This window comes from Helicoverpa zea, chromosome 8 (assembly GCF_022581195.2).
Source record: "Helicoverpa zea isolate HzStark_Cry1AcR chromosome 8, ilHelZeax1.1, whole genome shotgun sequence".
Classification (NCBI taxonomy): Eukaryota; Metazoa; Arthropoda; class Insecta; order Lepidoptera; family Noctuidae; genus Helicoverpa; species Helicoverpa zea.
Genome location: NC_061459.1, coordinates 9148985 through 9162865, shown reverse-complemented (window position 1 = coordinate 9162865; position 13881 = coordinate 9148985). Strand labels below are relative to the sequence as shown.

At 35.9% G+C, this 13881-nt stretch overlaps 1 protein-coding gene across 1 annotated transcript; it reads right to left on the bottom strand.

The window, feature by feature from the left end:
* Nucleotides 1-5948: 5948 nt before the first annotated feature.
* LOC124632577 (cytochrome P450 4g15-like) lies at nt 5949-12480 on the bottom strand. Its single transcript, XM_047167453.1, has 11 exons — nt 12332-12480; nt 11773-11984; nt 11356-11553; nt 10844-11026; nt 8754-8823; nt 8447-8573; nt 8150-8336; nt 7940-8052; nt 7381-7618; nt 6781-6966; nt 5949-6590 (listed from the first exon to the last, which is right to left on the bottom strand). Exons 2-11 carry the CDS (start codon nt 11978-11980, stop codon nt 6400-6402), a joined length of 1701 nt encoding a protein of 566 aa, XP_047023409.1. The 5' UTR covers nt 11981-11984; nt 12332-12480; the 3' UTR covers nt 5949-6399.
* Between the last annotated feature and the right edge of the window lie 1401 nt (nt 12481-13881).

The window sequence follows — 13881 nt, the reverse complement described above, 5'->3', positions numbered from 1 at the left end:
ACCTTCATTTTATTTATATATCGGTAAATGCGTGTCGCAGTTTGAATAAATTTACAGTCTTTTGACAAAAATACTAATTATTTGGGGTAGAACTCATCGATAGACAAGCATTTAACTTCTATACTGCTACGGGTTTAATGTTATTCTTTCTTAGGTTTTTTTTTTTTAATCTTTACTTCTTTCTTAGGAGGCTTTTTGAGTATGTAATCAGAAATTACAGGCCAAAAAATTTTAGGTATTTATTTTCGATGCCGAGGTATATTTGTGATACGTAAAAAAATGTAAAGCAACAAGATCTCATTCGGCCTCAACTGCGTTTAACTTAGTTTTTGTTTAAAAGTTAAAAAATACGAAAATCATGATCCACAGCATTTGCGTTAGCTAGACTTACTTGGCTGGAATACGAGATTAAAAAAATAAATGTAAACATTAGAATTGAGAACCTACTCCTTTTTCAAAAGTGGGTTATACAAAAATAGTTTTCTAACGATTTCCGTATTCGACGTTTTTGATAAATTACTAGAGCATTAAATGACTGCGACATTTACATAATATTGTATTACGCGTTTCATTGTTTTAGTAACTATTACAATGATCATTTCTGGGTTATTTAAATCCGAAGTGTTAAGTCACATTGCATATTCATTGATGTCTAATTTTGAAAAAAAAGCCCTTACTTTAGATCCTTATGTATCTTTTTATTTTGAACTGTATTTCATGGATTCGGACCATGTTTAATATTGGACAAAATAACAAAACAACAGTTAATTCCTTATTTGAGTAAAATATAAGTTATTTATAACATTACATTAAATGTACAATGCTTCGCGTATCGAGATTTTTCTGTGCGTTTGAGTGCGCGATTTAATAAGCGCATAATATATCAGAAGATTTGACACAGATTACTTTCGGAGAAAATTATTATGAAATATAGACAGACATGGGTCCAAAAGAACGGTGGGTTAAGGTCACAATATGTCGAGCTCTTTAGGTCCTCAACGGAGAAAATGTGCGTCATATTGGATTCCTGAGGAATATGACTGCGTTTTCATATGTCCCTGTAGACTGCAGTAGGGTTAGACAAGCCCTTCCGTCAAGACTGCGTGTCGGCAACCGCTGCATAGTACTTAGTACAAGAGCTTAAATTATCAAAACTGAGTAATAAAATATAAAAAAAGTTTAAAATAAAATAAAAGTATCGTTAGTAGTAGCGTGTGGCGATGTCCAAAAGATAAGACGTTACGAAACGTGTTTCTAAAAGTGGTTCAATATTTTTAAAATATATACGATTAATATTGACACATGTTTTATTGTTTTAGGCTCTAATAAAAGCTATTAATTAAAGTTAAGTAGTTTTTTTATAGCTCATATATTCCATAAAATTCCACTGGAGGCAGGAAAGTTTTAGCGATATGCGTCATCGGTGTGGTTTATTGGCTGTTAGGGCCGAACTTATTGTTGCTATGGTATAGCATACCCATATGAATTTTGAGAATTTGCAACCATTTACATGCGTTTGGTATTTTTTCTATATCATTATGTGCCTGCAATGTAAGCCTATAAGGAATTGTTGCACTTGTATAACTTCTTTTTTTTTTGCTATTTTGTTATGTAAAGTGTAAACAATTGTTGGCTAACCTGAATAAATAAATAAATCATCAATACTCAATACCCATTTTTTTCACATTTCTTACATTTCTGTTATAATATCTGGCCACCAACATGGCCACCTTTCATCATCAACAGCTTTTTACCCTGCCAATTGCCGGGTACATTCTCTTCTCATATAGAGAAGAAATGAGAGTTATCTCACTTGCTTCTCAGATCGGCGATTTTAGGTTTTAACCTCCAGGCTTCTTAAGATGTTTTATTTTACCTTTACTCTTTCATTGGTGTCCAAGATATATGCAGAAATTACATGTAACTTAGATAAGTTATATTAGCAGTAGTCCCACCTAGAATTGAACCAGCAGACTCCTATTTCAGGCATTCACATAATATTTTGAATTTTTATATATACACGTTCTTTTATATTACACATGTAATATAAAAGAACGTGTATATATAAAAATTCAATGTTGGTGTACCTAACATTAACTCATTCAGGTGGTTAGCATCAAAAGGTTTTATTACGTTCTTTATGCTCTTGCTCTTTCTTCTTTCTCAAAAACAGTTTGATTGACCGAGTACATAATATCTACTTTCTCTTTTCCCTAGTGTTCTAATTCACAGGTAGCATACCTATTTACCGATAAATAAAATGTATCGAATGTTCCCTTATTTGTTCCGTATCAGTGAACTTTCAATAAAAGAGGTCATGACCAATAAGAACGTTGACTGCCCTTGTGTAATGTAAAACAATATGACATCACAATTCTGTTCCGTTAGAAGTAATAAACATAGTAGGTACACTTATTAGCCTCGTGATATGTGATACTTACCTATGCTATAATTTTGAGTCATTACAAGGTTTTGCTGTTAAATAACACCTAAATCAAAATCACGAAATGCCTCCTTGTGTTTCACGCGCTCTGGTACCATGCAAGCTTGTGTCATCTTTCAGTCCCGGGTCTGATATCTCTCCAGTGGTGTCGGATTGCCGTTAGATTGGGCTGTGAGAGTGAGGGAATAGAGAGTGCACATGTCACACACAGGGCGATCAGCTCTTTCTTTGCCTTCAGAGGCTGCCAGACAACATTCAGGAAAAAGGGAAGACCTAATATCTCTCATCTAACCTCAACAGACCAACAACGTTAGAAAGTGAGCATGTCATTAATGAATTACCTAAACACAAAAGCTTTCAGCATACGCTTCTGGGTATTTCACATCTTGAACTCTTCAGATATAACCAATATGGACTAAATTTAACAGAGTGTACAAAAAGCATTTATGGCTCGTATTTGTATAGAAATAGCTATACAAATACGAGCCTAATATATAACATTCTGTTTTTGTGCGCAATTAAACGATTGCTCTCATTTTAAAGTCAGGCGTAACATGGTATGGGCAATGCGGTAGAATAAACAATAACAAAAAGTTATTTGTCCTTTATTTATTTAAGTTTATAATAAGAAACATTGGGATTTTTGATGGTATGAATTCGTTTAAGAATGGTTGGATTCCATAAAAATAATTGCCAGGGGTTCTTTATTAAATAAGTTAATTCAGTTCATTTACTATCACAGACATGGGAACATTGATTAATGTAAGACTATAAACTTATACAGACTCAATCTAGTTTTGTAAAAATACCTACTGTCTAACCACTATTAATAACTGATCTACTGTACGTAATTTCTTTAGGTCCAAGATTAATCACCCTTGTTAACGCCTGTTTCTTTAGCAATGTCTAACTTACCATAATTTACGATAACATATCAATTTTATACCTATTTTATGCAAATAAAATAACTTTTTTCATTAAATAAAAAAGGTTCCGTAACTTCAGTACCTACTTTTTGACTTAGGCTGTGTTTCCACTAACATGGAGTAAGTGAGCCTGCGGTACGATGATAGAACAACGAAGATCGACAAAATATGTACTAATTGGTTCTATTTTATGCAATAAAATAAATTATTGTATTATTCAAATGTCGTATACTAAATACTTTAACAGTATCGTTGTCAGCGGGATGGGGGTCTGGAAAAAAAAGCTGCTCACATTACCTAAACTGCCATGCTGGATGGCAATGCAAATTCTTTGGTCGAATTATATAGGCCAACCCTTTGGTTACGAGTGGACTCCACTAAGTGCCTGCTGATTTCTCGGCAGAGTTAGTGGGCACTATGGTCCATCAAACGGCTTAAAGATGAGGTTTATATATTTGCTAAGTTTGAGGTTTTGTGTTCTAATTTTTTGTTTTGTAACTTCATCTATATATAAGTTCTCCAAGAATTAGTATAACTAATTTAGTAAATAACAATGCATATACATGTTAAATTAAAAATTCAGTGTGTGTATTATGATTATAACAATTCTAATTAGGGTGTTTGAGGGTGTGCGTTAATTAAGTTACATGTTGTATATATTTATATATAATATATATATATATATATATATATATATATATATATAGCTTTTATGTATATATATATACATAAAAGAAAGTCGTGTTAGTTACTCCACTTATAACTCAAGAACGCCTGAACTGATTTAGCTGAAAATTGGCAGGGAGGTAGTTTAGAGCCAGGAGAAGGACATAGGACATAGGAGTTTATGTCACCATCCGGCTACGGGAAGCAGTTATATCAGGACGCGGGTGAAACCGTGGGCGGAAAGCTAGTTTTGTATATTATGTAAATCGCATTCAGTATCAAATCAATTTAATGCCATGCTATGAGACAAAACTTCTCTGTTCCGCTTCAGTGCATATGCAGCCTAACGTAAGTTTTATTGTAGGTAGTCTTCTGTAGAATTAATTTGTAGCATATTTTTAGATAACATTTTATAGCCTACCTAGATTATTTTAGTTATATATTTTTCCTGATAGGTTTTTAGCCATGACGTAGGTAGAATGTAGATTTATCAATGTCCATTCATTCTATTAATAATAAGTTTATGCGTTATCAAATGTTTTAAATTAAGTTTCATGCGATGGAATATCGAAAATATTAAAAGGGAACAAATATAATGACCACCATAAAATGCTTTGATACCCTTAGTTTTGTAACCAGAAATATCTACTGAACACCAGAAAAATAAAGTAAAAAAATGTAATAGTACCAGCTATTTTAGTCACGACTTCACTTTAAATTGTATTCGACCACCAAATTTAGTAAATGATCACCAACTCTTGACGACCAAATTAATGTATTATTTTTGCCTAAATAAGTCACTGTGATTGCCATAAAATGTAGGCTTATTACCAAATAAAGTATTATGATGCCATATTAAGTTATGTCTCCGGCTTGCAATGCATGCGTGAGTGTCAGTATGACGAGTGACAGGGGAAAATGGAAGAAAATGACATATTGCGCCGACCCCAAGTAAAATTGGGAACAGGGCAGGAGAAAGAAGAAGAAGAATGTGTTTCTCAATACACTCCCTCGAAAACACACTCTTATCGCACTGTTTAGAGGCATGCAATAGACAATTTTCCACCCTAGTGCAGGAAAAGGGTCCCCATAATGTTATTACATTTATTGTATCAGGCCGAACTTATTTTTTTGGAGTCAGTTTACTTAAACAGGATAGCAAGATGTAAAAACTTTGATTATCATTTTATATTAAAACGCTGATATAATTTTGATGATCATTTACTACTTTTGGTGATCATTTACTACTTTTGGGATAACAATGATTTATTTGGACTCATTTTGCTTAAATAGGATAGCAGAATTTAAAAACTTTGGTTATAATCTTACTTTAAAATGGTGGTTTAATTTTGGTGATCATTTACTATTTTTGGCTTACGCATGATTTATTTTGGAGTAATTTCACTTAAATAGGATAGCAAAGTGTTAAAACTTTGGTTATAGTTTTACATTAAAATGCGAGTTTCATTTTGGTGATCATTTACTATTTTTGTCTGTTATTTGTTACTATATCTGGTGATCAGTTAAACATAAGCCATATTAAAATAGGTCTCCCATATGTTTATATATATATCTGAGTAATAAAGTATTTTCGTTTGCTTATATTTAAGAAGGAATATAGTTCGGCCATTCAGAGAATGCGTTCCTGACACGTCGCGATTGAACTGACGACGTAACTTTGCAATGGCGTTGCAGTTACGATAAAAATATTTTTGCTGGTTGTTTACCGTTTTAACAATTGAGGAGCATTAAAACAACATTATTATATCAATAATCAATGAATGTAGTTACGTCGTCAGTTCAATCGCGACGTGTCAGGAACGCATTCTCTGAATGGCCGAACTATAGTAAAAGGTTAAAAAAACGTTACCAATCATAAATCACCTCATATGCTTCTAAGTGAAAAACGAATAAAAATGGAAATAATAAATTACTTTTTATTTTAGTGGATCCTTCACGATGCACATAAAATAACTAAGAAATGCGGACCTTTCTGAAGGAAGGGGTGTATGAGTTCTATAGAATAAGTTACTATCAGTAAACTTGAAAGTTTAATCAATATTATTCTGGTCCACTACTTAAATTCTACGAAAGATAACACCATTAAGTGCCGTATTTTTAATGAACCTCTTTCCATTAAAAATTACAAAGTGCATGACAGAGTTGACAAAAATAGGACAGCATATAAATAAATGACTTATTAACTTATTTACCTACAAAATACATTAGGAAAACCCTTATGAGTTAAATAATGTAACTTAATAGAATAACGTCTTAATGATAGTTTAATATCGCAGTTGAACATTGTATAAAACGCCAATCCATTCAGGTATCCCGTCGACAAGTGAATGTTTATTGGTAGGTTTATGCAACAATAGTTGTGGGGGTAGGGACCCTCTGCCTGGGCTCAATCTTCAGTCTGAAGCCGTCAGTTCTCTTGAGGATGATGTCAGCCTGCAGTTTGAACTGCTCCTCAGTCACATCGGAGGTCACCTTGTAGTTACGTAGCACGGTAGCCAGAAGAATCTTCAGCTTTAGGATGGCGTATTTACGACCTGTAAACAAGAAATTGAGATTGCTAACGCCAATTTTCCTTTTGCAATTAGTTCATGCTAGTAACAAAAATATGGATACCTACTGCTTAGTATACATTAGTTCTAGAGAAATCAAAGTCAAACTACAACCAACAAATAAGGACAATCCTATATTCGATTCTGCACAGATTTTATTACTAGGTATACTGACCGACACAGCTCCTGGGTCCAGCACTGAATGGAATGTAGCTGTAGTAGTGCCTGTTGGAGGTGTTCTCAGGCAAGAAGTTGTCAGGGTTGAAGGTGTTAGGATCCTTGTAATATTCAGGGTTGCGGTGGATTTTAAAAGTACCAACCACCACGGTGGTACCAGCCGGCAAGACATAGTTCTTCGTTGCTGAAAAAAGATTGATACACATGTAGACGGTGAGTCAATTCAGCCTTGTAACCTAATTAAATTACGCTGTGCGTTATTATAATTTGTTTCTTACGAAAGGTTAAATGCTAATGACGTCAGTAAATCCATAGTTTTTGCGTCAATTGCTCAAAAGTTAATCTGATAGAACTGACCAACTAAATTCGTTATTGTTACGTCACTTGTTGCTAGACACGTTTCTTCCGAGTGTCATTTGAGTCTACTACAATAGATGTTTGGAAATCTACGAGAACCAATTCTTTTCGAAAAATTGTTCTTGGCAGATCGTATACCTAGATTTTTTTGTAAAAATATATTAGTTAAGAGACCCCGCTATTATTAAAAAGGACATTCAATTGTGTTGCTGAAAGTCCATCGATAATTTCACAGGCTTACCAATTGTAACATCGCGGTTAAGTTTCCTAGCGATGATGGGTACAGGTGGGTACATCCTCAGAGATTCAAGGATGACTCTCTCAAGGTACTTCATTTTCAGTGTGTCAGCGAAGGTGGCTGGTCTGTCAGAGTCACCGAAGATCTCGTACAGCTCGTTGTAAACCCTCTGTTGGATCTCTTTGTGGACACCCAAGAGACAAAGCACGAAGCTGGAACCGGCGGCGGTGGTGTCATGACCCTGAAAATTAAAATTGTAAATATCCTCCTTATGCAGCAAACCACATGTCTTGCTTTTCAAAAGTCTGTTGTTTGTTGAGTAATTGTATCCGTATCAATGTGCAATCTTTGTTTATCGGATCTAACGCCAAGTGCTCACGAAATAAAATCTATGAAAATTTGGCAATAGTTATTTACAGATTCGATCTCTTTATCAGAAACTTATTATATCGCTAATGCATTATAAACCAGTCCATTTAATAAGCTACAAATTGTTAAATTAGCTTATGCTAATTTGCACCACCAGCATTCAAAGGTGGGATTAAAACTAGATATTAATTACCTCAAACATGATGGTGTCGACTTCCTCTTTGATTTCATGATCGCTGATGTTGTTTGTTCCATTCTGAGATGATTCAAGCATCAAGTCCAAGAAAGCTAGACGTTTCTTCTCACCTGTTAAATAATATCGAATTTAGTTAATAAACCGCTATATTAAAAATCTCATATTTACTATGTGCTAGAGCTAGCACATTGATATCAATAAATATACCAATGTCATTTTCATCGTTGAAGTCCAAATCATCGCGGTAACCCTTGAAGACATCTTCTGCTAGAGTTTTGTCATTGGCCAACACACTGTCGTTGGTGTCAGGAGTCCTGGTGAGTTCCTCAAGGGTCGGTGGGATTACACCCTTGGATTTGTTTTCTAGGTACGTTTGCTTCTTGTTCTTGATAACCTGTCAAATAATGAAAAATAAGGTTGTGGGTTTTGAATTTAATGAAAATAATTCGATGTCTTCGGTAATACTGGAGTCTGTATTTGTGTATTGTCAATTTCCAATCTTACCTTGTTGGTAAGTCCGTGAATGATGTCCAACAGTTTGGTCTGTTGTTTGAAGAAGGGTGACAATCTGAAGAGGGCATCGAAACGAAGCCATAGTTTGTATTGCCTCTGATGGATAATGTCGCACATCCTGGAATAATTTATAGGATATAATTATTTATGCATCAGCACTGTAAGGAAAACCTCCAAATTAAGAGCAAGTGGCCCAAAATTATAATCATTTCATAAACTTTTTTTATTTCATAAGTGGTTTTTAATCTGTTAATTGTGCATTATCTGATTTAATTTAGATGTAATGCAATTAACTTACTTCATCACAGCCATAGCATAGTCAAATCCAGATGCATCTTGAGTCTGCCTTGTGATTCCCATTGCAGTTTCTGTAAGAAAGTTTTCACTATCATACATTTATTCCATGAGGGGTTTTCCTTTGCTTTATCAAAGGTAGATGAAGTCTCATGACTATTTTATAGTTGTTTATTGAGTCGTCCAAAGTTGGTAAAATCAAAAATTTTAAAGAGGAAACGTTCATATTTTTTGCATTTGGGGTATTCACATGCCCAGTATTCGTGACCAATAACCAAACAAAGAAGTCATTACATTCGATTCTGTAATTAGTAATAACATTTCGCATTGTTACTTACAAGTCATGCTCACTAGTTATTCACTATAATTATAAAGTATAATCAGCTCTGAATAACTTCTACAGGTCACCATTGCTGTTGCAAGCATTAACAAAGCAAGCAAAAGTTAAGGGGCAATTAATTTGAATAAGTAATTTGCTATTGTACTGAAATATTAGTTATTATTTTTATGTTAATATTGGTTAATGCTATATAATTACACAGATGCAAGAATTGTACCTAAGTAATAAGGTATATTTTGAGGTAGAATATTACATTTTAATATTAATATAGCTTTCAGTTCAATGAGCTCTCGTGATGATTAGCATGTTGTCATGTAATTAATTTTCGTACCTACACATTGTACGAACACATTTCAGACTAGGGACTGGGTGCTATGCGTGTCATCATTGGATGAATATATTAAAGGACTACTCACATTTATTCAGCTCTATTCAGCTTATGTCCATAGAAAACAACGATTTTGTATGGAGACGCGTACGCATCCATTCAGCTTTCCGCGTTTATTCAGCTTTCGCGGCAAACAAGTATAAAATGAGAACAAATGTGTTTTTATCATGCGAGTGCTTTAGATTTAGATCAGCGCTGATCTGCCGCATTCAGCGCTGTTCCGCCGCGTTCGACGCAGAATGGGGCGGAACAGCGCTGCACACGTATGGTTCTCAACTCCTTGTCGACAAGTTGCAATCTGCATAGCTCCTGGATAGATTTGATTTATTATTACGTAAACATTATGCACGCACATTATGCATTATTTATGGATAAGTCGTGGTGGCCTAGTGGGCAAAGAACCAACCTCTCGAGTATGAGGGCGCGGGTTCGATTCCAGGTCAGGCAAGTACCAATGCAACTTTTCTAAGTTTGTATGTACTTTCTAAGTATATCTTAGACACCAATGACTGTGTTTCGGATGGCACGTTAAACTGTAGGTCCCGGCTGTCATTGAACATCCTTGGCAGTCGTTACGGGTAGTCAGAAGCCAGTAAGTCTGACACCAGTCTAACCAAGGGGTATCGGGTTGCCCGGGTAACTGGGTTGAGGAGGTCAGATAGGCAGTCGCTTCTTGTAAAGCACTGGTACTCAGCTGAATCCGGTTAGACTGGAAGCCGACCCCAACATAGTTTGGGAAAAGGCTCGGAGGATGAAACATTATGCACGCAATATCCATCCGAAAATGCTCTTTGAATTTAGTATTATTTTGTTTTAATTGGGGTACCAATGTCGCGTATTCTCCAACCAAATATCTATTTACCCAAAGTGGGTCGACCCACTGTCGTTTGTGTTTTAATTTTTTACGCTTATTTTTTTCTATGTCTTCTGCAAGTAATGAAACCACAAAAATATCGCACATAGAACTGTCCATGTTGAGGGCACAATACTTATTGAGTAGCTGACCGTCTTCGCAGCATATTCAGCGCCGTACGTGGTAGATAGAAGCATTTTAGCGGAGATAACACTCTTACGCCGCTGTACGCCGCTGATAGAAGAAGAAATGAATAAGTATGACCAAAACCGTTCAGCGAAACGCGAATAGAGCTGAATAAGTGTGTGTAGTCCCTAAGCCGTCAGTCTCGGCTGCTACTAGTATTTCTGTGATTTTTGATAGATGTTGATAGACGAGTATCTAAAATCCAGTATCACGCAGGTTCAAAACAGATTCAGTAGAGATGGGAAAAGGCTAATAGTATTTATAAAGTAGTTCAATGTTGAAAAGGTTGAATGATAATAATTTTTAATGGAATGCTTATGCTCTTACCAAGCAAGATATCAACAGTGACACCGCTCATGTAGTCGTGGACATCGAACTCCTTGCCGATCTCTGGCCTCATCTTCTCGACTACATTCTTGCTGTTCTGGTTAAACACGCCCACGAATGACTTGAGAATGTTGATGTGGAATGTAGGAGCAATCATCTTTCTGTGCGAACGCCATTTGTCACCTAGAAGTTTTCAAATGTTTAGATGCTTTGCGAGCAACAATTAAATATAATGTAAAAATAAATCTATAGTTAAATTCATGATCGATAGAACCATGATATTAATTATACATTATTTTTACATATGCCTGATTAAGAACTGTATAGAGATTTTAAATGTAATCTCGATATTTAAACTAAGATTGAAAGATTTTGTGTTTGTGAGTATAACTATTCAAAAACTAAAGTGTTGTGGTTTTGTTCTTTCACGTGGTTTAATAATGCAGTATTATATTTTTTCTATTACACAGACACTTTTGCGTTAAACGAGAGAGTTTAGAAGAAATCTTTACCTGTGCTGATAAGTAAACCTTCTCCAAGCCAAGGCTTGAAGAATTTGTATTCATAAGCCTTGTCAATGTGCACCTGGCTGTTTAGGATGACTTCGACGTCGTTGGGGTCAGTGAGGAATACGATCAGGTTATTGCCGAGCCAGACTCTGACCACGTTACCGAACTTCTCTCCATACTCCAAACCGAGTTGAACAAGCTCTGAAAGAAGAAGGTTTTTATAGCTCTGTTAGCTCTGAAGGATTATATATTATGTATTTTTTTACTCACATGAATAATTTTCTTAGTGACTGATCTGAGCTGAACGCTTAAATCAATTCTGATGACATTACTGGTCAAGTAAGCTGTTATTATGATCTCTTTTTGAATGCAACATTTATAATAATATCCAGAAGTATTGTGAAAAATACATATATGTACCACTTGGTTTCTTCCTTAACACCAAAAGAGCATTTCCAAGGAATGGAACGACAGCTGGTCCCGGGAGTTTCTCTGCAAATTCGCGCAGACGAGACTTTTGCTGCCATCTGTATAGGATCCAAATACTAGATGCCAGGAATAAGAGGGGGTAGAAGATCAGTCTTGTGTTGTAGCTCGTCACCTCGGTCTCCTCGACCAACGTCGTCATTGTGCTGAAATTCAGTGAAAACTTTAGTATTTGTAAACTAGTGGTCATGTCTTGAGGAAATTACTAAATATGTTGTTATAAAAGACAAACAGTAGAAAAGTATTGTAACAATTTGTATTGAAATAGATTCCTAAACATAGTCCTTCAAATCAATCTTTATTAGATAATATTTTCTATAATTTAAATAAATAAAAGAAGTTAAATTGTGTTCTGCCCTGTGCAAATGAAATAAACCATGATGAATTTTCTTTCTGAGATTTAAAATACATTTTATTTACATAGTCAGGTATCTAAGACACTTCAGATAACGTAGAAGTTTTTTTCGCATCAAGCAAGGCAATAATACCCTACCCTAATCATGTTGCATGCAACTTGCACATTGCACAAACGCACTAATAGGCACTATAGAAATATGGTTATGATTCAACGTTATTATTATTTACTATTATAATATTTATTTATGCACTTTGATTTTATCACTAAACAACTTAATTATTAAGAGAAAACTGACACATCTGCGTTGTCAAGTAGATTGGCGATACATCCAAGTGATGAGATGTCTCTACGAAGCCGCTACAATGTCCGTCCAAGTACAAAATCAGCAAACAAGGCCCATACCGTTGCATCGAGGAGTGAGACAAGGGGATGTTATTTCCCCGAAACTGTTCACTAATGCAATGGAGGATATGTTCAAGACGCTGAACTGGAAAGGACGTGGCATCAACATCAATGGCGAACACATCTCTCACTTGCGATTTGCTGACGATATCGTCATCATGGCAGAAACGCTGCAGGACCTACAACAAATGCTGAACGACCTGGCTGAATCTTCTCTACGCATCGGCCTACGGATGAACTTGGACAAAACCAAGGTCATGTTCAATGAACATGTTCTACCGGAACCGATTGCGATACACGGTGCCGTTCTCGAAGTTGTTCGGAAATATGTATACCTCGGGCAGACATTGCAGTTAGGTAGAAACAACTTTGAGGACGAGGTGAATAGGAGAATTCAGTTGGGTTGGGCTGCATTTGGGAAGCTACGTCGAGTCCTAACATCGTCGATCCCACAGTGCCTAAAGACGAAAGTCTTCAATCAGTGCGTCCTACCTGTCATGACTTACGGAGCCGAAACGTGGACACTGACGGTACGGCTGGTCCACAAGTTTAAAGTCGCTCAGCGGGCTATGGAAAGGGCTATGCTTGGCATTTCTCTGAGGGATCGCATCAGAAATGAGGTAATCCGTCAGAGAACCAAGGTCATCGACATAGCCCACCGAATCAGCAAGCTGAAGTGGCAGTGGGCTGGCCATATTAGCCGAAGAACCGATAACCGTTGGGGTAAACGAGTTCTAGAGTGGAGACCACGCCTCGGCAAGCGTAGTGTAGGACGTCCTCAGGCACGGTGGAGTGATGACTTGCGCAAGACGGCTGGCAGGAGCTGGATGCGAGTAGCCGAAAATCGATCTCAGTGGCGTGCACTTGGAGAGGCCTATGTCCAGCAGTGGACTGCGATAGGCTGATGATGATGATGATGACACATCTGATTTGAACTGCTGTTGCTGATGTTTGCTTGGATAAATAATTACACTATTGCACTTACTTGTTTTATTTAATTTATATAGTGTCAGTCAAACCTATCACCCAATGGTCCAATCACAATTGACCTAATAATTTTAAATTACATTATATATAAGCACGGATGATAGTACTTACGCATGCCAGCAAATTTATATTTGTTAATTTCATTACCTGTTGTATATTCTGCATAATTTAATCGGATAATGTCTTCCCCTGGTGTATTATTCTAAATATTTATACAATCAAAAGAGAAATTCAATGGGTTTTCTGAAAATATTTCAGTAATTTTGAGTTTTAGGTGATTATATATTATTCTTATA